General features: G+C 40.7%; 6 protein-coding genes across 6 annotated transcripts; 4 read left to right on the forward strand and 2 right to left on the reverse strand.

The window, feature by feature from the left end:
* Positions 1 to 84: 84 nt before the first annotated feature.
* Positions 85 to 712, reverse strand: BATDEDRAFT_23545 (uncharacterized protein; the record flags this gene model as incomplete). The annotated part of the gene is made up of 3 exons (XM_006677249.1): positions 85 to 317; positions 382 to 474; positions 550 to 712. The coding sequence occupies 3 exons, from the start codon at positions 710 to 712 to the stop codon at positions 85 to 87; spliced, it is 489 nt and encodes a 162-aa protein (XP_006677312.1).
* Positions 713 to 1,529: 817 nt separating this feature from the next.
* BATDEDRAFT_23546 (uncharacterized protein) lies at positions 1,530 to 2,795 on the forward strand (the record flags this gene model as incomplete). The annotated part of the gene is made up of 1 exon (XM_006677250.1): positions 1,530 to 2,795. One exon carries the CDS (start codon positions 1,530 to 1,532, stop codon positions 2,793 to 2,795), a length of 1,266 nt encoding a protein of 421 aa, XP_006677313.1.
* Positions 2,796 to 3,035: 240 nt separating this feature from the next.
* BATDEDRAFT_23547 (uncharacterized protein) lies at positions 3,036 to 3,535 on the reverse strand (the record flags this gene model as incomplete). Its single annotated transcript, XM_006677251.1, has 3 exons — positions 3,036 to 3,224; positions 3,283 to 3,348; positions 3,443 to 3,535. The coding sequence occupies 3 exons, from the start codon at positions 3,533 to 3,535 to the stop codon at positions 3,036 to 3,038; spliced, it is 348 nt and encodes a 115-aa protein (XP_006677314.1).
* Positions 3,536 to 3,820: 285 nt separating this feature from the next.
* On the forward strand, positions 3,821 to 4,416 carry BATDEDRAFT_86927 (uncharacterized protein; the record flags this gene model as incomplete). Its single annotated transcript, XM_006677496.1, has 2 exons — positions 3,821 to 3,919; positions 4,005 to 4,416. The coding sequence occupies 2 exons, from the start codon at positions 3,821 to 3,823 to the stop codon at positions 4,299 to 4,301; spliced, it is 396 nt and encodes a 131-aa protein (XP_006677559.1). The 3' UTR covers positions 4,302 to 4,416.
* Positions 4,417 to 11,145: 6,729 nt separating this feature from the next.
* Positions 11,146 to 13,632, forward strand: BATDEDRAFT_10335 (metalloendopeptidase; the record flags this gene model as incomplete). Its single annotated transcript, XM_006677106.1, has 4 exons — positions 11,146 to 11,448; positions 11,529 to 12,081; positions 12,161 to 12,877; positions 13,013 to 13,632. 4 exons carry the CDS (start codon positions 11,146 to 11,148, stop codon positions 13,630 to 13,632), a joined length of 2,193 nt encoding a protein of 730 aa, XP_006677169.1.
* Positions 13,633 to 21,683: 8,051 nt separating this feature from the next.
* Positions 21,684 to 22,468, forward strand: BATDEDRAFT_23552 (uncharacterized protein; the record flags this gene model as incomplete). Its single annotated transcript, XM_006677252.1, has 2 exons — positions 21,684 to 21,873; positions 22,011 to 22,468. 2 exons carry the CDS (start codon positions 21,684 to 21,686, stop codon positions 22,466 to 22,468), a joined length of 648 nt encoding a protein of 215 aa, XP_006677315.1.
* Positions 22,469 to 22,635: the final 167 nt, after the last annotated feature.

The following is a 22,635-nucleotide window of genomic DNA, read 5'->3' on the forward strand; positions in this document are numbered from 1 at the left end:
GGGAAAAAAATTTTTGTCGCTTCATTACTGGATTCGACGGAAAACCTTTGAACGAAGTGATATCTGAAGAAGAATTTAAGCGAGTCATGCCGATTCGATCATCACTTCGTTCAAAGGTTTTCCATCAAGTCCAGTAATTAACACAATTGTTATAGGTGGAGACTCTTCGATATCAGTCCAATCGTAGTCACGTTGAATATCAATAACAATGGAGTCTTGCTGTGGTGTTCTTCCAAAACATGAGCTGCTCCAATTCCAAACCCAGTGTAGATAGTTCGATGGGTGTAGAGGGATTTCCCATTGGAGTTGTAGGAGAGCTGCCAACAGGTGTAAGGTACTTTATCAATTTGTTTTGATTGATGGAAACTGAAAGCACCTTACCAACCAAAGGACTGTGAGTGGCAGTAAAATTTCCACTTGTGTTATCCGTAGATGATGGGATGACAAGTTGAGTTGGGGAAGCAGCAGAAACTCCTGTAATAGTGATCAAGAGTGGATGATCTCCAGTATTTTGAGCTGGGACTGGGTCGTATGGCTACAAAGCTTCACCACCATCAGTCAGCGAGAGTGAGAGTTGAGCAGCGTCATAAGAGTCAAAGTCGCGTGAAAGCTTCTTGTTGAAAGCTTCTTTAAAGTCGTCGACGTTTGCGCAGTCTTCAGTAGAGACTTTGACAGCATTGTTTGGCTTAAGCTTCACCCAAAGTTTTGTCATTTTCGTGGAATAAAACTAAAGACACGAAAATGACAAAATATAACAAATTTATGAAAAACTATATTTACCATTCAAATTATTTACAATGAAATAGAGCCAGAGTTTGTATGAATTTTCCTACAAACTTTAAATAAAACGGTATCATTTGGTGCTCTTTCTATACTACTGTTGGCAAACACACCAACCATCATATGATACAAACTATAGTTTTGAACTGATGTGTTTAAACCTTGCATTGTTGCGTTTGATTGCATAGTCATACGGTGTACGATCATCACATTCATTCATTGCAATTCAGACATTGAGTTTACTGTTTGAATATTATCAACAAAAGCCTGGACATATTCATTGTTGCCAATCTGTCTGTCACTCAACAGTTGGTTTTTGTACATAATATTGTTTTCAAGATCATTGACATTGTTGACTGGTATTTGCGCATGGTAAGATCCACAAGTGTGTTTGCAATGTCTCGTTGTTCAAGTGTTGATGATTACAGGGTTGTCAGGCCATCAATCAACAATCTGATGACAATATATTATACAAAGTTTTGGCATGAAAGTATAAATCCATACGCAAAAGAACGTGACTTGAATGTCAAGACCAGCAACAACTGTTTCTGAACAATGATTTCAATGACAGTGTCCAGAAAACCGACACCAATCAAACATGCGACTGTTTATCATGTAGTTTACATAAATACGGCATTGAGTAGTTGTTGGATTGAATTCAAGTCGAGAAAATCGTGACTGGATGCTACAAACTGCCCAAAACCTCGACTATCCAATTTATCAAGTTTATTATTTATAGCAAGGACCACATGTCTTTACATCTAGTTGTTTTACACCATGGACTGTGGGGAAACCCCAACCATATGGATCCCATTATTAATGCTATTAGGAAACACTCTTCCAGTACAGATGTTTTGCCTGGGAATGCCATCAACAGTCCTAAATCAAAGGAGCCAGAAGCATTGTCCAAGCCTTCTGAAGTTGCCGAGTCGGATCCATTGAAAGCCTCCGACTTGGTATTTCTCAATATCGACTCTTCAGTTGGCATGTATACTTACGATGGTATCGATGTTTGTGGTGACCGAGGCCTTGTTAGTGTCATGGCTGTTTTAGAGCAGCATGAAGGGAGAATTGACCGAATATCATTCATTGGATACTCTCTTGGAGGCCTTATCAATCGATACATGATTGGCAAGCTATACTCTACAAAGATATTTGATAAAGTGCGTCCTGTCAACTTTATTACTCTTGCAACTCCACATTTGGGAACTAGCCATCCTCAATCGTCTATTATGGGACGAGGGTTTAATTATTTCCAGCAGGTCGTCCTTGTGCGTGTTGGTCAACAGCTTAGCCTTGCGGATAAATTTCTAAACGGCATTCCATTGCTACTACTCTTGTCAGATCCCAGTTTATGTTTTTTCAAGGCATTGGCCTTGTTTCAAAAACGATCTGTATTTTCAAACATCAGGAACGATCTCACAGTTAGATACACCACTGCTGCGATTGCCTCGAGCAATCCCTTTAGAAGGTTCAAGCCCATCAAAGTAGACCCAAAACAATACCCTGCCATCGTGCAGCCATCAGAAACTGATCCTCCGGAAAAGGAAACTTGGAAATGGAGCGAGATCCGCATCTTGAGCGTTTTTGTTGTTCTATCTCCTATTATTGTTCCAATTTGGTTGATTATTCTTTCCATCTCGCTTTCTGTGTTGTCCATCAAGGCACGGATTCGTAAAAAACACTTTGTGGAAGATGTGCAATGGATATCATCCGAGCATGATTCAACTCAGTCATCAGAAGCTATAGAACTGCAGCATGCATGCAGTGAAGCAGACAAGGCTCAGCCAAACTCCGAGTTGCTTTCAACGCACACTGCACATGAGCTTGCTGAGCTCTCTTTAAAAAAGAAACGCGAGTGGATGGTGCACACGCTCAACACTCTTGTTTGGGAAAAGGTTAATGTCTGCATTTATTTCAACAATGCTCATGCAGCAATTGTTATGAGACGAGGTGGAGTGCATAACGAACATATTTTAATTTATTTGGCAAAACAAGTATTTGTAACCAAATAAACCATATAAAAATAAGTATTTTTACTGATCATTTGATCCGCTAGATAGTGGTAGATTTCTATAGTGACGGCTCATTTAGAGAGTTGGCGAATGCATACTTGAATACTAGGGATGCTGAGAATAGCAACACTTGACTAAAATACAGTTACATCCATCCAAACAGTTGAGGTTGAGAGTGTGCGATTTGGACCATCTTGTCATATGCATCGGCATCTGGATCGTGACAATGCATTGTTAGTTTTATTTCAACATTATGGCAGAGTTGAGTCTCGACAAGAATATATCTTTAACCATCCAAGCAAGACAGCAGCTGGAATCAGTAAACTTGCCATAATTTTCGTCAAACATGCATGATGAGATCTCTGTGACACTCATGTCTGCTTCGACTCGTCCGAGAATTTCAACAACACCCTGTCGAACAGTTGATCCCTTTACAAAAACAAATCAGTGATTTTAATTAGAGTTGCAGTGTGTAGAGTGGGAATACCTGTACAAGAAGGATATTGACTTGGCCCTTGTCAGATGCTTCTAGGATGGCTTGCTGTGCATTCAACTAGGAATCGACAAGAATACAATCAAACTAGACATTGTCAGTCAACCCAAACGTCTTTAGATTGCTAGTAGAGTACAAGTAGTGCAGGACTGACCAAAGAGATTCTCCCAACAAGACGAACGGTGCGACCAACATTTTTGTGAAGCATGGATGAGTTGATGCGTGGAGTCTCGCTGCCTTTGGACATGCTTGATGTTGAATGTTGGAAAAGGAAAATAATTCAAAACGATTGCAGTAAATCAATGTCCAACACAAAGTGTCATGACCAGTCTTGAACAGAAACAAGACATTCCATTCAAAACCTTATTCTGGTGTAGAATCGTATGAATTGATTACATGATCGTTACAGATTCAATTATAATTCTCAAGTATCGGTTCCAATACTTGATGTGATGGACTCGAATTCCGCCTCAAATTTCTTATAAATAGACTCGTGTGAACTCGTCTCAACCAGATAGTTTCATCCATTGTCATGATTGCCTCGAGTTCTGCTAATTTGTTTTGGCGTGTTGGAAGTCTGTTGGGTGCTACCGGTGTAGTATGTGGAGCATTCGGTGCTCATGGTCTCAAGGTACATTCTTATTCTGTTGTACGTTGGTTATATCACTATATTTGGCTTGAGTTAATCTCGATCCTTCAACACAACCGTCTCTTAGAAAATGCTGTTAAAAGATCCAGACTCCCAGAAACTGATCGAAAGCTGGAAAACAGCTTCTCAGTATCAGATAGGCCATGCAATGGTTCTACTGGCTACCTCTATCCGAATGAGACAGGTTCCAAATGCAAGTTCCTTGGCTGGATGGCTGTTTGTAACTGGTATTGTTGGATTCTCTGGATCGATTTACTGTCTAGTCATGGATCGTAAAAAGCGAATATCAAAGGTTCTTGGGCCAGTTACTCCTATTGGTGGAATGTTTTTGATTGCTGGTTGGGCTGCTCTTGCATTCATGTAATACACTCGATTATTCCATACTGAATTCAGTTATGGAATATGTCTTTACCATAATATGGGTTTGATCTACAGGGTATTTGACAGATCTGAGCATTCATCACTTTTAATCGACCAAATAAATGATTGATGGTTGACATGAGCACAACAGTTGCACTTTTGAAATATGTCATCATTATTTTTTGGACTAGAACGTAAATAACTCAATCTCTGAATTACACGGACGAAATCTGATGATCGTACAATGTAGGGTTATGTCAAAGATGTTTTAAACCAGTTGGTTTGTAATAGAAAATCAAGTCAGTCAATCATTATTTCAAAGCAACATTGAAAATCAGTCCAAGATAAATACAGAAAAGTGTTTCATTTTACGTGAATACGAATATAACTCGAGCACAGATCTGAATCGCCTATGAAATTCGCTGTGCTCGTTTGAGCTCGTCAGGAGTAAATTTCAATAGCATTCCAATAACACTAAGAAGTTGACCCCTCTTATCTTTTGATTCTAGAAACTTGAGGATAACATGTTTAAGGTATTCTGGATTGGGATCAGGCAAATCAACCGAATCGCGAGATGTTCGATGCTGTTGAAATGAGGTGTGTGATGCCTGTTGTGGCTGTTGCATTAATGACGACAAAGCTGATGAATGAGGCGATGATATAGTTGGTTGATCGGAAATATGATTTATGGATGTGCTACTCGATTGCGCAGTCAGCTGTGATCTGAGCGGTCCAAGAAGAGAACTTTTCGACATACTAGAGTTATACAAGGGCATAGATGAGTTTGCTGGAGGCGACAATTGACCGCTAGAAAGTGTCAAAGAGGGACGTCGACCACTAAGGGTATCGGTATCAACCGCAGATAATCGAGGAGAAGAGTCGTTGCTAGACGAGTTGGTAACTAATGAATTGCGGGATAGCTTGCGTACTTCGTCCTTTAATGATTTATTGAGATTCTTGAACTGAACTTCCTTCATTTTCCACGCGGCCAATTCCACTTCCCGATCAGCAGTCAACTGTTTTTGAGCCGCTTCCAATGCCTCGAGTTCACCACGACACTCGGCCAGCTTCAACTGTGTGATATGCAAAGCAAAATAAATTCAAATCAACATTATAGTTTATACTGGCAATTGACAAAAAAACTGGGCTTACATTGGATTGATTCAATTCAGAAGTAATGTCTGATTCACGACGCATCGCTTCTTCCAACAAAGATTTGATCGACTCGTATTCCTTCAACTTTTCATGGAAAGTCAGTGTACGTTGATCTGCAGCCTCTATTGCAGCAGAAAAGTTGCTTTTGATTTCAACAATCGACTGCTCCAGTCTACGAATCTCTTTTGTACGCTCACTCACTTCTCGCTGAGCGTCTTTGGCATCGCGCTGCATTTGCTGATAATCTTCTCGAGTCTTGAGCGACATCTGAGAAGAGTCAAATAAATTGGTCTCTAGCTCTGATATTCTAATTTTCATTTGATCGTTCTCAATACTCTTGGTTTGGAACAACCGCCTAGATGTCTCCAACTCGGCATTCAAGTTCTCAATATTCGTTTCATAATCCTGAGATTGCATTGTCCATGCCTGCAAGTCCTGTTCAAGCTGAGAATAACTGTCGCGAAGTGCATCCATTTCTGCACGTACGGCACGCACACGCTCATCTGCCTTGCTAGTTTCATCCTTTGCATGCGACTCGGCCAACTTTAATCTTGACATTTGACGTTCAAAATTAGAGCGTTCATCCGCTAGAACCTGATGCACTGAATCGACCTCTCCAAGCTGTTCATGCTGTTGTCGAAGGCGAGCTTCTAGGTCCTCGATCTGACGACTCAGTGCAGATTTCTGCGTTTCTTTTTCTTGTAGTTCTTGTTCACGCTGGCTATGCGCATCGGTAACTTTTTGAAGTGCTGCTTGTACCTTTTCAGCTTCAGCCTTAAGATCGCTTTCCAATTTCAAAATACGTGTTTTAGAATTACGCAACAGCTGTATTGACTTGGACTTTTTCTCCTCTTCTTCTTTCAATGATTTCCGGCACTGCGCCAGTTGCTCTTGAATGGCTTCCAACTGAGTGTTTTTATGTATTATATTAGTCAGTGATTCGGCAAGCTTGGCTTCAATGGATTCCAGCTGAGACGCCTTTTTTTCGGATTCGACAAAACGCTGATTGATTAAAGACAGCTGTTCAGTCAAATTCTGTATGCTGCTGTCTTTTTCTGCTATTTGGTTTTGCAAAGAGTCGATACTTTTTTGTAAGTGTGCAGCAGTGTCAGTTGCTGCTGCAAGATCCTTGTCTAAATGCGTTTCGTGTCGTTGTTTTGCATCACTGGCAGTTAGCAGCTTGCTTTCAAGCTCTGCAATGTTGATCTTGGCTTCTGTGTGCTCTTGTTGAAGATTAGCTAAATGTAACTGCTGTTCATTTAATTCTTGCTTGGCCAACTCAAGTTTAGCAACTTTAAGAGTAAGTGAATGCTTATCAGTGCGTATCTGGTCCACTTCTGTCTTTAGGTTTGTAAACACAGATTCCAACGTGTCATTTTCCGTGTTAGAATCTGGTTTCAACGCTTCAAGACAAGACTTGGCAATGGTTTTGGCAGTATCCAGCGTAGACAGTTCTGCCTGTGCCTTTTGTAGCTGTTTCTGTAAACTAGTATTACTATCTGAAGTTTCCTGTAATTGTTGTTTTACAGTATGATATTCAGACTTCAATTGGTCTGCATTTCCATGTGCACTCGTCAATTCAATGTTGATCTGATCCAGTTGTTTTTGCAAATTCTTGTTTTGCACAAGTGTGTCCCTTGCTTTGGCTTTAAACCCGTCTGCAAGCCGTTGCAGTTGGGCTTTGGTGGCCTCGTCAGAGGTTGTTTCAGTTTGTAGATCATTTATACGACTCGAAAAAGCATTGGCAAGTTTTGTAACTTTTTGACACTGTTGTTGCATGGCCTCGTGTCCCTTGGTCATGTCTAGAATACATTTTTCCAAAACTTCCATTTGAGCGGTCTGCGTCTGAAAATCTAAAGTGATTCCATGCTTATCTGTGCCACATTCAGCAAGTTCACTTTCTGGTCGTTTTGATTCCGGAGTCTCGTGGCGGGAAGCTATCAGTTCCTTAGTAGCACAAGCTTCGCGCAGTTGAGCCTCCAAGTCAACCAGTCGAGCAGTATCTACTACCACTTTATCTGCGTCCTCAGCTGCACCAAGTTCAAGTTTATTAAGATCTTTGATTTGAGTAATCAAATTTTCAATATGCAGGTTATGCTGACAACGTTCCGAATCAATTAATTCAGAGAGAGACTTGTAGGCTTGGTTAGAAGCATGCAGATCATGCACCAACTGCTCAACATGAGATTTGATTGGCTCCATAGATGCTTTCATTTCAGTCAGCTTTGCCATCATATTACCTTGTTGATTAGTGGTATTTGAGCAAGCGTCGTTGATCATTTGCTGAACCTCGGTAAACTGGCCAGTCAAGTCGCGCAAGTCTGTTTCTAAAAACTGTGCTTTTTGAGCTGAGGTGTTTATTAAAGTGTCTGCATTATCGAGCTGCTCTTCAAGTAAAGTTGCTGCTCCATTTTTGAGAGTTTCATTATGCTGACTTGACTGCTCAAGCTGTATAGATTGCTTCAAAATAGTTTCGTTTAAATTTTCAATGTCAGTTTCCTTTTTCTGAATGCTAAGATTCAGATCAGTAATCTGTGAGCGCAACACAGCCAGTGTATCGCTGTGGGAATGTAGCAATTCTTCTTTTTCCGAATGATGATTTACAATTTGAGATTCTAGAGATGAAGACAATGTAGATTTTGCTGCTAATTCATCTGCTAGACGTTCTGTTTCCTTACGAAGAAGAGCAAGTTGTTCTTGCAAAGTGTTTTTTTCAGATTCTAAAGCCAATACTTTGTCGCTGACTTGAACAGTCTCGGATTTTGCAGATGCAATTTGGGATTTAAATTGATGCACTATGTTATGGATTTGAACCATAGTTTCCTGGATGTGTGACTTTGCTTTAATGTGATCGGTTTTTACTGAAAAAATATCTACCTTCAAGGCTTCCACGATTGTGTGATGCTTTTTAAATATCAATATTTTTTCTGATTGAAGGCTATCCAGCTTCTGTTGCAATAAAGCCAGTTTTTTAGTAAGGTGTTCTATTTCTTGAGAGGCCTCAGATTTTGTAGATGCAAGAGTGTCAGTTTGTCGCAGGTCCAGGGTTTCTTGTTCAAGCATTTTGAGCTCAGCGTTGCGTTGTTCAAGTTCTTCTTCTAGAGATAAACATTTAGATTCGGCCTTGCTGAGCTTTTGTTGAACAGTGCGAAGCCGAGCCTCAAGGCCGGCACTTCTTTCGCGATTTTCTTGACGAACCTGCTCAGTAGATTTTTGACTACCACCTGATTTAGACAATTCTTTAACTTGAGAACGAAGGTTTTCAGATTCTTCTGCAAGCCCAGTAAATTCATCATTAAGAGACTTGTACTGTGAACGCAACTCCTTGACGGTACGTTCCAGAGTTGTTTGTGTTTCTTCTAGTTCACTGACACGATCAATGGAACGATCATTGTCTTCACGAAGAGCAGCAACAAGTGATTGAATGGCAAGTTGAGCGTTGTTGGCTTTTTCGTATTTGGCTTGCCATTCCTGATTTTGCGACTCAAGTTCATGGATACGAATATTAAGACTCATTTCGGCGCTGTTGCCGTTGGGAGATGTAGGTGCGGTAAAAGCAATATTTTCCATAGATCCAGTAGATGCAAGAGTATCTAGTGCATGGTTTGAGCCCATTCGGTCATCAAAGGAAAGTCGAACGGCGGTTGTAGGAGTTGCATCTTTTTCAATGTTTTTGATGTGCTGGAGTGCCTTGTTGCGCTGTTCCGTGGTTTTCTGAAGAGATGTGGTAAGCTCACGAATCTTGAGTTTAAGTGAAAGAGAGTCCATGGATGTGGTATGCAAGGAGGATGGTCCATTCTGATGGCTGGGTGTCGACGTACCCGTGTGATCACTAAATGGTGTCGAAGCCCCTTCTGATGGTGCATTGCTTCCTTCAAGTTTATGCAGTTTGTGTTTAAGACGGTTGATTTCCTAAAAATATACATGGAAAGTTTAAACTCGAATGCTTGTATTGAGAAAGTCTAATTTGATAATATATCTACCTCTTCTCGTTCAACCAGTCGTGCTTGCATAGATCCGTACATATCTGCGTGTGTGCGAGATTCATCATTGTGAGATTGCTTCAGCTGTTGTAGCTTTTCAATCAGCTTGGTCACTTCTGATCCAGCCTAGTATAGATCAGACCAAAATAAAACTATAGCGTTAGTTCAAATTGTGCGATATATGCGAGTAAACTAAATGAAAACATACATCTTGATTCAAAAAAGCATCTTTTAAATAGGTTTCTAGATTGACAAAATCATCTGGCTTGGTAAAGCTTTTGACTGATGTATGATTGATGATGATTGTTTCAAGTTGTTGTTGTTTAGACTTAAGAGCCTTGTATGCCTTTGCAAGATCTAAATTAATTTACAAACTTGATTAATAGCTGAAACACTAGTATCGAAAGCAGAACGCCTTTTCAGATAAAGAGGATAGTCAAGGTTGAACATACCAGTAAAACGGGATTCAAACTTTTTAAGCCGATCCAGTTTTTCTTGTATTTCTTCTGGTGTCAAACCAAGTCCAGTTTCAGATACGGTTGTAGAAATTGTTGTTGTTGAAAGGGATGGTTGTGCTGGTTGGGACAACAGCGGCAGGTCAAGAGGAATGGTGGAAAACCCACCAGCGGAATTTGGAGGAGCAGTAGTAGTTTTCATGCGTTCTGGAGATGCAGTGAGTGATGATGCCAAAGAATATGGTATAGCAGGAGATTGAGTCCCAAATGGCAAATTCTCATCACCAGTAAGCAAATCCATTGGCAGTTTAGTAGATAGCGATGCAGTAATGTCAGTGTTGGACGAATAGGATCCAAAGAGACTTCTTATAGGCGAATTATCAATTGGGTTTAATCTGAGGGTATTCCCAGCCATGTCGAAGCTGTTGTGAGCAGATGGAGGGTCAGACTGCAACCCATTGATGGTTGACTGAGTGTGGACTGATTCAAGTGTAACAGGAACGAATGCATTGCTGGATGAAGCATCAAAAATAAGGTTTTTTTCCAAAGAAGATCTGCCAGAAGTTGTTTCTGATAGTTTAGCAACAGGATGGTTTGACGGGATTAAAGAAGAACTGGCCAGCGAGGTTTGTAGAGTTCCAACAGCATCTCTTGAAGCAGCAAAAGCCTTTCCAAAATGAGACTGAAGTCCAGTAAAAAGACTAGATGAATGGCCAGCTTCAGGACTATGTCGGGGAGTGGTGATTCGTGCATCCTTGTCCATGCTGGTGTTGCTGGATTCCAACTGTTGAATTCCAACTGTTGAAAGTCAAGTTTTGAATTCAGCCAACGTGTCGAACTTGTCATCAGGAACATCAGCAATATAGAGTCTGACCACCATAATTATACGGTGTGTTGGTCTTGCTCATCTGCTGTTCTTTAATCATTGTTGAATTATTGTTCATCGATGCTTGTGCTGCGATCGCCATCTCGACGCTGCAGATTGCTTCTGTCTAGTGCTGGATTGTCTTGTTGCTCCTCCCCTTTGACTACTTTATTGCTCCATTCATCTCCTATTTCTTTGCATGCCATTTCCAAGACTAGGTTGATTCATGCCGACTCGCTTCGCCATACATTATTATTGCAGCAACAGATGGTCTTGAAGGACGCTCAGCAGCATTCTAATATATCTCTTAGAGATGCGTTTGACACTCCTCACATCTCTCAATCATTAAATATTAGTCCTTATTCCGAGTTTGTCGGTCATACTAGCAAAATGGGTCTGTTTGGATATCTGGGTTTGCACCATCCAGCTGGCTTTGTATCTGCTGCTAAAAATGCAGTTCAACGAGCTCAGGGAATCGTTGATAAAGTGTGTGCTGCCACGACTGATGATGAACTCAAAAAAACTACAAAAAGACTCGATACCCTTTCTGATATTCTGTGTTGTGTCGTTGATACTGCAGAGGTAATTCGTAATGTCCATCCTGATAAAGAGTTTGTGAATGCTGCCAATCAAGCGCATTCAATTTTGAGCAACTATCTCAATCAATTGAATACCCACCAGGGACTATACAAGGTATATTGATCCATCTCAAATATCTGATCTGTATTTTTCCGAAAACAATCCTAAATATTGAGTATTATTTCAATCATTAGACATTGAAACAAACACTTGACCGTTCAAATATTGTTGATGCCATGTCCGAGGAAGAGAAGCGAGTTGCAAAGCTACTCATGATTGACTTTGAAAAGTCTGGCATTCATATGCCAGATGCAACACGCGCCGAATTCGTTCGCATCAATGATCGTATTTTAGAGTTGGGTCAAGAATTCACCATGAACTCGTTTCCTTCTGAAGAGTTTGTTCAATTTGATGACGCTCACAATGATCTTATTGGAGTTCCAATTCCTCTTGTAGATGCACTTTGCCGAGCCAGCTCTCGTGCCAAACGTGGATCTCAATCGGAATCTTCAAATAGACCCGCTCGTGCCATTGTTCCTACATCATCAGATATTGCTTCAACTATATTGCGAACAGCACACAAAGAAGAAACCCGCAAGCGAATTTATCTTGCCATGAATTCAGCATCTTCACATCAAATCTCCGTACTTGAAGAAATGCTAACCTGTCGCGCAGATTTGGCTAGACTATTAGGAAAACCAAGCTATGGACATGTGTATTTGATTGACAAGATGGCTGAATCACCAGGTATTGAGTTGCCTGATTATCATGACAAGATATGCATGACAAGTAAACTTATGAAAAACCTTACTATTTGGATGCTTAGAAAAAGTAAAGTCGTTTTTAGAAACTCTTTCATATGCTAATAGACCGCTTTGTGATAACGAGTACAATCGGTTAAATGATATAAAGCGTGTACATACTGGCAGATCAGAAGGCATCCGTGGATGGGATCGATCTTATTATACTCAGTTCTTAACCCGACCCACGTATGAAACTACTCATCCGAGTTCAAGTACTCCTACACCTTTAAGATCGGGTGCTACTTCATTACGTCTCAACTCACTTTCTTCATATTATTCTGTCGGATCCACGCTACAAGGCTTGTCTGATGTGTTTAACATGCTATATGGAGTTCGGCTCGAGCCAAGTCAAGTTCTTCAAGGCGAAACATGGCATCCTGATGTACGTAAGCTAGACGTGGTTCATGAGACTGAAGGAAAACTCGGTACAATTTACTGTGATTTGTTTTCAAGAGAAAGTGGAGGCGGTCGGAAATATGAAAGCGCTGCACACTTTACTGTGAGATGCTCAAGACGCATCGATAACGATTATGACCATTACGAACCCAATTTTGATACCATGAGCAATCCAAACAATGAGCAAATTGTGTACCATTCACAGGGAAAATCTTCCAAACTGTATCAATTACCCATCATTGTGCTGGTGACCAGCTTTCAACGACCGCAAGAAGGGCGGCCTGGACTATTAGAACTACACGATATACAGACACTTTTTCACGAAATGGGACATGCAATGCACTGTATGCTTTATGCTTGAACTGTAGTTGCAATGCTTTGGGTTATAATTGAATTTTCAATGTGGCTTGTCAAAATTGTGGATAACTAATGCTTTTAAATTTGATATCTTGATCATGTCTGATATGATTCTATTTCAGCTATGCTCGCTAAAACTGATTACCAGCACATTGCAGGTACTCGAGTTGCAATGGACTTTGTTGAAGTGCCTTCTATTTTAATGGAACTTTTTGCAAAATCTCCACAAGTTTTGGCTAAATTTGGTCAGCATTACCAAACTGGCGATCCAATTCCTATGGATCTACTTGAAGCACAGTGTTTGCATCTCCTCACACTCGAAGCTCTTGAAACTCAACAGCAATTAAAAATGGCGCTTCTTGACCAATTATATCACTCTCCTTTGGCCATGTCCAAATCAACCTTTAACACCACATCAATACTCGAAGATCTTCAAAATAGTATGTTTCCAATTGCTTTTGCGCCAGGAACTCATTGGCAGATTCAATTTTCCCATTTGTTTGGATACAGTGCAAGTTACTACAGCTACATGTGGAGTCGCCGATGGGCAAGTAGGATATACCATAAACTGTTTCACGGTAAACCTATGGAGGAATGGCGTGCAGGCGGTGAGGAGTTTCGTCAGCAAGTGCTACGATGGGGTGGAGGTCGTGATCCATGGATTGGACTACAGCACATTGGTGTAGTAAAAGAGGGTGAGAGGGATGGACACGGATCTGGCGATGTCAATGATCTGTACTAGGAGTTTTTAAAATACCATGTTCCAACCTTGAGCTTTAAATAAACCCAACTAATCAAATGTTAAACCTCGGTTGGCATGGAAACAATAGATGCACTTCCAAGATTCAATCCTTGTTATCTCGAACCAGAGCGCAAACGTGTCTGATGTGTTAAAATACAGAGAAACGACTCAAAAAAGATCATGTCAGTTCAAAACTATAGTTGTGTATGCATCATATAATGGATATCGTGTTTATTAAATTGAAAATGTTCATCCAACAAGAAAACGCAGCGAATATTTACAACTGCCATGGCAAAATGTAAAAAGTCGCTGCAAGATAAAACAAGCTTTATTCTACGTGAACACAAAGGAATGCAAAGCAACATTGCTCAGTAAATCAACACTCGTAATTTCATTAAACCGATTGTTTATTATGTATTTTGGCATCTTTATCTAGTGTTTCATTTTATATGAATACGGTGGTGATAGAGATCAAACAGGAAAGTGAAAAGAAAATACAAATGTCTACAAGAAGAAAATAATTCAAGCTTGACTACAATCAGCAAAAATAAACATGTTCAATATCAAAGATTTTAGAGTGATAAATCCAATCTAGCAAGCCAAGACAAAATTCACTTGATTTTAGAATGCAATGAATAAAAAACTTGGTATTGCAAAAGCAGGAAATTCTTGGTTATTTTAAATCTACTGTATAGAGTTGGCTCTGGTAACAGGCTGGTCAAAGAAAATCGAGCCAAAAGGCTCAGATAGCGACGTAGCCGACGAAATAGGTCCTAACGAAGATTGCGAATCTGTGTTTGACGAGTTGATGGTTGAGCTACTCCAGTCGCCTGTATTCAGCCCAAAGCTCTCTACGCCAGTAAAATGGTGCGGAAGAGAAGACGTTAGTGTGTTTGCTGAAAACGAAAGTGTAGACGGTCTAAACTTTTTTGTAAGTGTATCTGGAGAAATAAAAGTATTGAAGTTGGGACTTGTAGTAAGTGTTGGTAGCGATTGCTTGTCCACTGGCAATTGCGATGTGGGTGCGCTCAGCTGAGGAGAGAGACCAAAGTAGGAAATGTCGGCACTAGTGGTGGCTGACACACCTGTATTAAGGGCGATTGGAACCTGTTGGTATACTTGTCGTCGTTTGGTGGGATTCTGGTATGTCTGGAGTGCGGGTGAATAGTTTTGCTGGTATGGTGTTTGTAGACCAATTGACAAGGGAGATGATTGTGCTAGAGACGTATTTGCCATTCCAGAAATTCCATGAAACGAGTTTCGACGATGATCAAGCTCACTTTGTGGCTGAAGCTGAGATGGGTATGGGAGGTATGTCAAAGATTGTGGAAGCTGACGGAGTTGGTGATGACGAGGCGTTTGGTATGCACCCATTTGCTGCTGACGAGAAGTCATAGATTGACCCGAACGCAGTGGAGTGAAAGTCTCTGTACAGTACATATTAGGAGATGAGATCTGCGAGTCATCCGAGATCAAAGTAGCATGCATCTGAAGTGGAGTAGACCCATTCATGTTTTGCTGCGACAGCATTGGGGAAGGAAGTTGATGGTTCTGTTGGTTTACCAGTCGCAAATCATCCATGGATGTATTGGTCAAAACACCAAAGTTTATGTCGTCATTAGAAAGCGACGGGAAGATACCAGAGTTGCTCATGGGAATACCAATAAGTCGAGGACGCTTTGTACCACCACTGCGGAGTTTTGCTACAGGTCTAGCAGATGCCAAGTTGGTTATACGTGGAGTACATGAAGGTTGAAGACGAGAGGTAACCGTGGCTGAAAGAGAGCCAGATGGCGAGCAGGTCTTGAAAGCAAGCACAATCTCATTTGGTAAAAAGGCATTGGGATGCATATCCGAACAATGAATTCCTTTGAAAGATCCTGCACGACTCAAAGCAATATACGCACTGCCAGTTGCCCAGTGTCGAATAGATGAGATTTTAACATTGGGAAAAGCTAAACCGCGAGATTTCTGCACGGATACAGCATATGCCAAACGCATCGGAAGATGGATTCTCCAAGAAACCACCTTTCCGTGTGCTTTTACACACCAAATATGAGGCTCAACGGTAATAATTTGTTGGTGTGTATTTTGAACCGAACCATTCCCCGACTGATGCAAAAGAATTTGCGGAAGAAATTTATGTTTCTTGATCCACTCCAGAGTTGATTGGGTGACAGCCTCGTGCTTACAAGAAAGTTTTGCTATCAAATGCTCACGCATAGCATTGTCAACAGCCACAAACCCATATACTTGGCCAAGAATCGGAGTGCTGCTGTTAGTTTTAGGAAATAGAAATACTGGGGCACCTATTTTAAGGTCGAGACGATCGTCGGTAGGACCATCACGTAGCTGTCCACGCGAAGTAAAATCAAAGGTCTTGAGAAGCGTATCTTGTGCATCGAATGTCACCACGTCATTAGCAACACCTGCTAGATAAGCATCATTTATGGTGGCAGCGTCTTGGTCGGTAGGAACAATTTCAATGGCATCAAGCTCATTTAATGATCCATCATTGTGCAATGATTGCAAAAGCTTTCTGCTGTCAGCGGAAATGGTAACATCCAGCAGATCATTCATGAGATTGTCAAGCTGCTCATCGCTGTTGTAGGTTTGCTTTAGTTCGAAATGAATCATATTGGCAGTAGCCCAGCTGTGTGCCTCAAAAGCAAACATGGTCCACATATTTTGAAAAACAGCTCTACAAGATTGGTTTACGCACTCGAGGATAGCTCCAGGAGCGGCCGTATCACCGATTGGGTTTTCGGGATCTGGAAAAATTTTATGACCTTGTCCACATTCCACACACGAAATTGTTCCACTAAGAGACGGTGGAAGATCAAACAAATCTCCACAAAGTATAATCTGCATCCCACCAAAAGGCCGATCAAATTGCTTGCGCAACTGCCGTCCCAAAAAGTCTGCAACATCAAACAAATGAGCAGAAAACGAAGAGGAATCTAGAACAATCAGCGCGTCGCTATCAATCCAATTCTTTCGTGTAATTGGGTTTTTGCGGACCTTGGCCAAAATCTGCTTTCGAGTTCCAACTGCTTTTCCAATGCCCATCCAAGTTTGAGTGGATTGAACATCTTGCTGAAGCGAGCGAATACTACATGCGGAGGTCACGGCAAATGCCTTGTTGGATCGAGCCAAGAATGATTTAATATGTAGCATCAGGGTTCGCTTACCAACACCTCTCTAAAGTATGCAGATTATCAAGTAAAGAATTAGTTAGGAGAGCTAAAGCGTCATGTAAACCTTGAAACAATTCAAATCAACTCACCTTTCCGGAAATATAAACATTGGATCCATTAGTAATATGAGTCAAAATAGATTGTTGATCAGCATTCAAAGTATGCTGAAAACAAAGATCCGACTCCCAAGCCTGTACAGTAGTGGAAATATCCGCAGGCATAGCCTTGATATCAGCACTTTGTGTGTCGAGCACAATTCCACCCAACTTGTCTTTTTTTGCTCTTGCCTCTTCGACAATCCGATCTACTACAGACGAATCGTCCATAATATACTCACCATTCTCATTCTGTGTAAACGTACAGTCGGGAAATTGCTCACGGATAAAGTCCACAGCCTCGCTAATGGTAGGAAAGCTCTTGTACCTGGCTCCGGCACATCCATCAATCAATGACTTGGCTTTAGCCCATGTGCGATATATTCCCGGACACCTGGAAATGCGCAACGCGTAAAATTTACTTGAAGCTCGTGAAGATGGCTGTGCAGTTGATGCAGCTTTTGTTGGAGGGTGAAGATACATGAGCATTTGTGCGCTGCCTCCATCTTGCTTTGGAAACGTGCATGGCTCATAGATACCCGCAGAACCAAGACTAGAATCGTACGGGCTAACAAGATCTGCGGATATTGGGTTGGATTCAATGGACGTGCCAGAGGTGATGGAGAGTGGCAGAGCCAGTGGAATCGTCAACTGGGGAACCTGCACTCCATTAGAAAACCCTGCAGATCGAAGAGTTGCATCAATTCTTTGCTCGACTGATCCCGACTGGGAATGAAATATATCAACCATAGGAGAAGCCCACGTCGAGTCCTTGTCTGAAACCTGACTGGACGGATCAGTAATCCAACCAAGATTAGGCGTACTTCCCACATCAAGCAGTTGAGTAGTCAAATGCTGGCCGTACGACATCAAGGGTGGAAGGGAGTTTGTTTGTCCCATATTTCGAGAATGACCCAAACGATCATGCATGGCAGCAGATGCACTGTCGTGTTCACCACCTTCTGCTGCAGCAGCGGCTGCCGCAGTAGTAGTGATGAATCCATTAGGATACATGCCTTGTGAAGGCAATGCTGATCCAGCCGTCTTTGTATACAATGATTGGGAGGATGACATGCATATAGGCAGCGTAGAGAGCGATGCAGTGGTAATCGGTGGAGAGTCGCTCGAGGCAGAGTATAGACTGGGCACTTGATTCACAATAGGAGTATGGATTCCACCAGTAGACATCATGGCAGACGCGCCTGCAGTAAGAGTCTCCGAGGCAAATGCCATTTCGGGAGTAGACGTTGTCTGCCATATCAGCTGGGGGTGCTCTAATTGCTTAAGTGGTGGGTGCTGCTCATGATTTTGATGTCGTACCCACGACCCGCCTGATGTAGGATGGGATCGTTGTGATAACTGTGACATTGATTACAAGTGTAGCGTTGGATTCTCCTTAATTTACTACAGACTAAATACACCTAATGGGATTTTAGATGTTGAGGGGTCAGGGTTGTTGTGTACAACGAAGAATTTGAGACGAGTAAAAGGAAATTAAGGCGGATTAAGAACCCATACATATACAAAGTTGGGATTGCATTTTTTATAAAAAAAAACAAGTTTGGTTTGAACAAATTTAGCCATGAGGCAAGGACATTCCTGCTGATTTGCTGCTTTGTTGCGAATAAGCGTCGGAGTTGAAGCCGAGTTTTGTCCTATCAGCGAGCAACTTTTTTTTTTCAGTAAAGCAGCCACGATAGTGCGGATTTGCATTAGCTGATTTCACTCTGCATTGCCTTTAGTGGTACGTATGCTTAGTCTTATAAGATATTAACAAGGTTCTTGTCCAAATAACTTGGATTCAAATCTACCGTCACTTTCCCATTGTATTTCATCATATCCATATCTTGACTCTATGGTCAGCTACAAAACTATCTTCACATCACCACTAAGCAATTAGTCTTTATTTCGACTTTTTAGCATGTCTAGTGTTTGCATGCGTACTGGATAAAGCTACCGCAGTATAATTTCATGTTGCATAGCATTTTTGAATGAATGTTATCAGATGCCCGGCTCTTGGTTGTGCATATAGCCCCCGTATTCACAATCCGCCACGAAGCCATATAATGCTTGTCGTTTGTTTTTCTTGGCTTGTGCTATCGTTTATCAATTTAATGACAAACATGAGGCTGAAATAGGCTTATGACATGAATGTCTTGACACATATCTCATACCAAGCAAATATGGTTGAATTTGGCTTATTTCAGGGATCCTTGCTCACTATTTGCTGTGTGGACAGCAAATGATCTGGGCGTGCTTTGCCGCAAAAATCCCTTTTGATAATGCATACCTTTGTCAAGCTTTTCTGTAATGTATATTCTTGAACACCAAATAAACCGATTATACAAACAAACTGTTGGATTTGCGGCCGCATTCATGTAAATGAAGCATTTTTCTGTATTGATCTTGCAGTCACTGCCTTTATTTGCTTTGGAATAGGTAATGGCTAAATATTCATTGCGCTCTCTTGTTAGATATTGACTTGAATAGACACTCTCAATTCAATAAGCAGCATCCATCATATGATGCATACACAAACTACAGTTTTGAGCTGATTATCCCCTCCCGCTCATTTGGCATAATCATGTATTGTACAATCACCACGTTTAAAGTCGGATTTATTCATTGCAATCCAAACATTAAGCTCAACTGTTTTGGTATTGTCAAACTCGTCTCCTGTATCCTAAATCTCGGATACGTTCGCGCTCCAGTTCAACAGAACAAGGACTACACATCTTATTTACATTCAACACTATAATGTCCAGCTTGGCTAAAACAAGAGTTGAAGATTGAACAAATGCCAGGGATGCGGAAATTACTAAAACTAGGGTGTGAGCATTTATTTAGTCGTTTGTGAAAAATGACCACGAAAGAGAAAGATCAGTAACTTGCCAAGGAGGTCAGGGGACAATGTCCAGTAAAATTGGTGGAAATTGTTACTTAGTGGGAGACTGTTTATGCACCTTGACATCTTTATCGTGCTCTATTTTACGTGAATATCGCAGTAAATTTTACCCATATCAATTGACTTTCAAATAGCTTGCATTGGATCATGTCCATGAGTTTAATTTCAAACCAGATCACATGGTCTTTTTTGAACTTTTAACCGCAATGTCGTCATGCACTTGTTGAACTATTCCACTCCATTCCAAATCAATCAAATGTCGGTTGCCATGTATCATCAACTGTGATACATGGCAGACAATAGAGAAAAATTAAAAGTAAGAGATGGCATTAACCATCACCCTTGGTGATGCTATTCTTTCTCAAATATTGGTAGATTGTTTATTTGCTGATTCAAATGACAGGATCCTTGATTGCTTTTGCTTTCTATACCACGGCAATGGTCAGATTTGTTGACAAGGTCTGCTGCTTCACCGATTCAATATAGGAAGCATCGCTTATTTGATCTAGCAGCGGCTGCTCGCTGACTTTGGTGTTGGTCTTGTTTGGACAGTCTTTAGCGTTGCACCTATATGATCTACGTTGACCTAGAACAATATGCAGTTTTACAAACGATTTTTTAAAAGCGATTGCTTGTAGAGTTGTGAATGAGTAGCAAGTCTGAGATGCCTAAAGTTCAAGCTATACCAACAAGATACAGCAGTAACTGCTTGTAACTAGTATCAATTAAGATATCAAAACAACATGACGTAGCAATATAATGGTGAAAACATGGGCGGGAAGCAAAAGGTATGTGTGGCTTATAAAGTCAGAGTTGAGGATGGTATAACGAGTATGGTAAAACGACGATGGCTTCTTGTTTGGCAATGCAGTCAGACAATTTACAGCCATATTCATGTGAAATGAAACATTAAAGAGTACTCGAGTGCATAGTAAACAGTCAGTCTCCTGAAATGATGATCTACTAACCTTGATGGACAGCATGGTTTGAATAAATATTCAAGTAGTATTCACACCAGTTTCAATAAACCCCACATCTGACACTTGTTTAATCTTCAACTCTCTTTTTATTCAAACTGAATATTACAGCTAAATATTGTGATGGATATCAAAGCCACAGTTGCATTCCTGAAATATGCAATTTTTGTTCTGTTGAACTAGAGCAAAAGCATATCCGAGATTTGGATAGAGTGACGACCATCGAGCCTAGGTTTGGATTGCAACGAGCAAATCTGGTTTCAAACTTGGCGATCGTACAATGCATGGCTATGCAAAAAAGGCAATTTCAATCCAAAACTCGAGCTTAATTCGTGCATCATATAATGGTCGCTGTGTCTGGAAGTTGATCAAGGGTGCTTTAAATGCTTTAATACTTCAGGACTCGAAACAATGGCGTTGAAAAGATACTTTCTAGTCCTAGTTTAATTCTAGACAACATATCATTTTCATTAGTGATTCTCAGCAGGGTTTAATCAGCAAATCTGTAACTCCATACCTTGCGACATTGCTGTTTGTTGAACGATTGCAGACTATGCTAAATCAGCGAATGTGTAGCTTTGCGAAATGGCTTTGTACGACATGCGATTTCAGACACTGAGAAAGGGCTGAAGTGCCAATTGAAAAGGCAGTGCGGTTGACTTTTAGTAGTAAAGCACAACGAATTCAAGTTGTTTATTCCAAAGCATAATAGAAGCAATGACGAAAGATAAATAAAGTTCCATTATATGTGAATATATCTTGGCACGATCAAATTAAATTGCTTATTCTTGGCTTGACTTGACATCTACAGCCGCTTTTCATCAGATTACAAAGTGTTCAAGTGTTAGATTGAAATTCTTTGTAAATGCAAAACATAATGAGATCGTTTGCAGCTCCAACAACAATCAGCATCGATACAAAGACTTTGGAATCAAATAGTAGCTACAATGGCAGTAATCCCGAGAATAACTTTTTAGAAGCTCTGAGATTGCGTCTACAGTTTATGGAATGGCCAGTCACTCATACAATTATTGTTGGATTGGCTATTTTGGATTTTTTGATTTGTGGTAAGAGCTTACATTTCAGTCTGTCGAGAAAACTAGATCTTCAAACCAAACTTTACTGAGAGTCAGTTGGCAGCTTACTAACAACATGCACTCTGAATATTGCGATTTTTAACTTGACTGCAATTGATTGCGAGTAGAATTATCTTTGCTGGAGACCTTGTTTGATACAGCATCACCTTCTTTTGTCAGTACCACGAAACAAATGGTCTATCTCTTAGCAACAGACTCTCAGGCCTTTACTATGATGCGTATGATATTATTTTGGTCATCCATGACAATCAGAATGGTTTTTTTGATTGAGCTTTTTTTGCGCGTGCTATCTCGCACTCCATCAGCCATGTACAATAGCAGTTTTGAGCTACTCGATGGATTGATCATTATCTTACTATTTTCGTTGAAATTTGGGTTGTACTCTCGCGATGCCTTTGTTGCAGACCTTATAGTTGTAGTCCGAATCGGTAGAATATACAAAGTGTTTCATATATTCAATCTACAAATGCATAGTCAGTTCGAAAATGAAAAAAACGAACTGATTAATGCTTGGCAAATGCAGATGAACGAAAAGGAAAAACGAACGACAGCCGCATTCACGTAAAGTGGACCACTTGCATTTCAGCGACTACATCTTGCTTTGAAATAAACAGTTTAAATATTCGTTATGCTTTTTTGTTGGATATTGACTTGAATGGACATTCTAAATTCAATCAGCACAGCGTCCATCATATGGTGCGTACACAATTGAATGGTGGTTTAAGCTGCAGC

This window comes from Batrachochytrium dendrobatidis, assembly GCF_000203795.2.
Source record: "Batrachochytrium dendrobatidis JAM81 unplaced genomic scaffold BATDEscaffold_3, whole genome shotgun sequence".
NCBI classification, from domain to species: domain Eukaryota; kingdom Fungi; phylum Chytridiomycota; class Chytridiomycetes; order Rhizophydiales; genus Batrachochytrium; species Batrachochytrium dendrobatidis.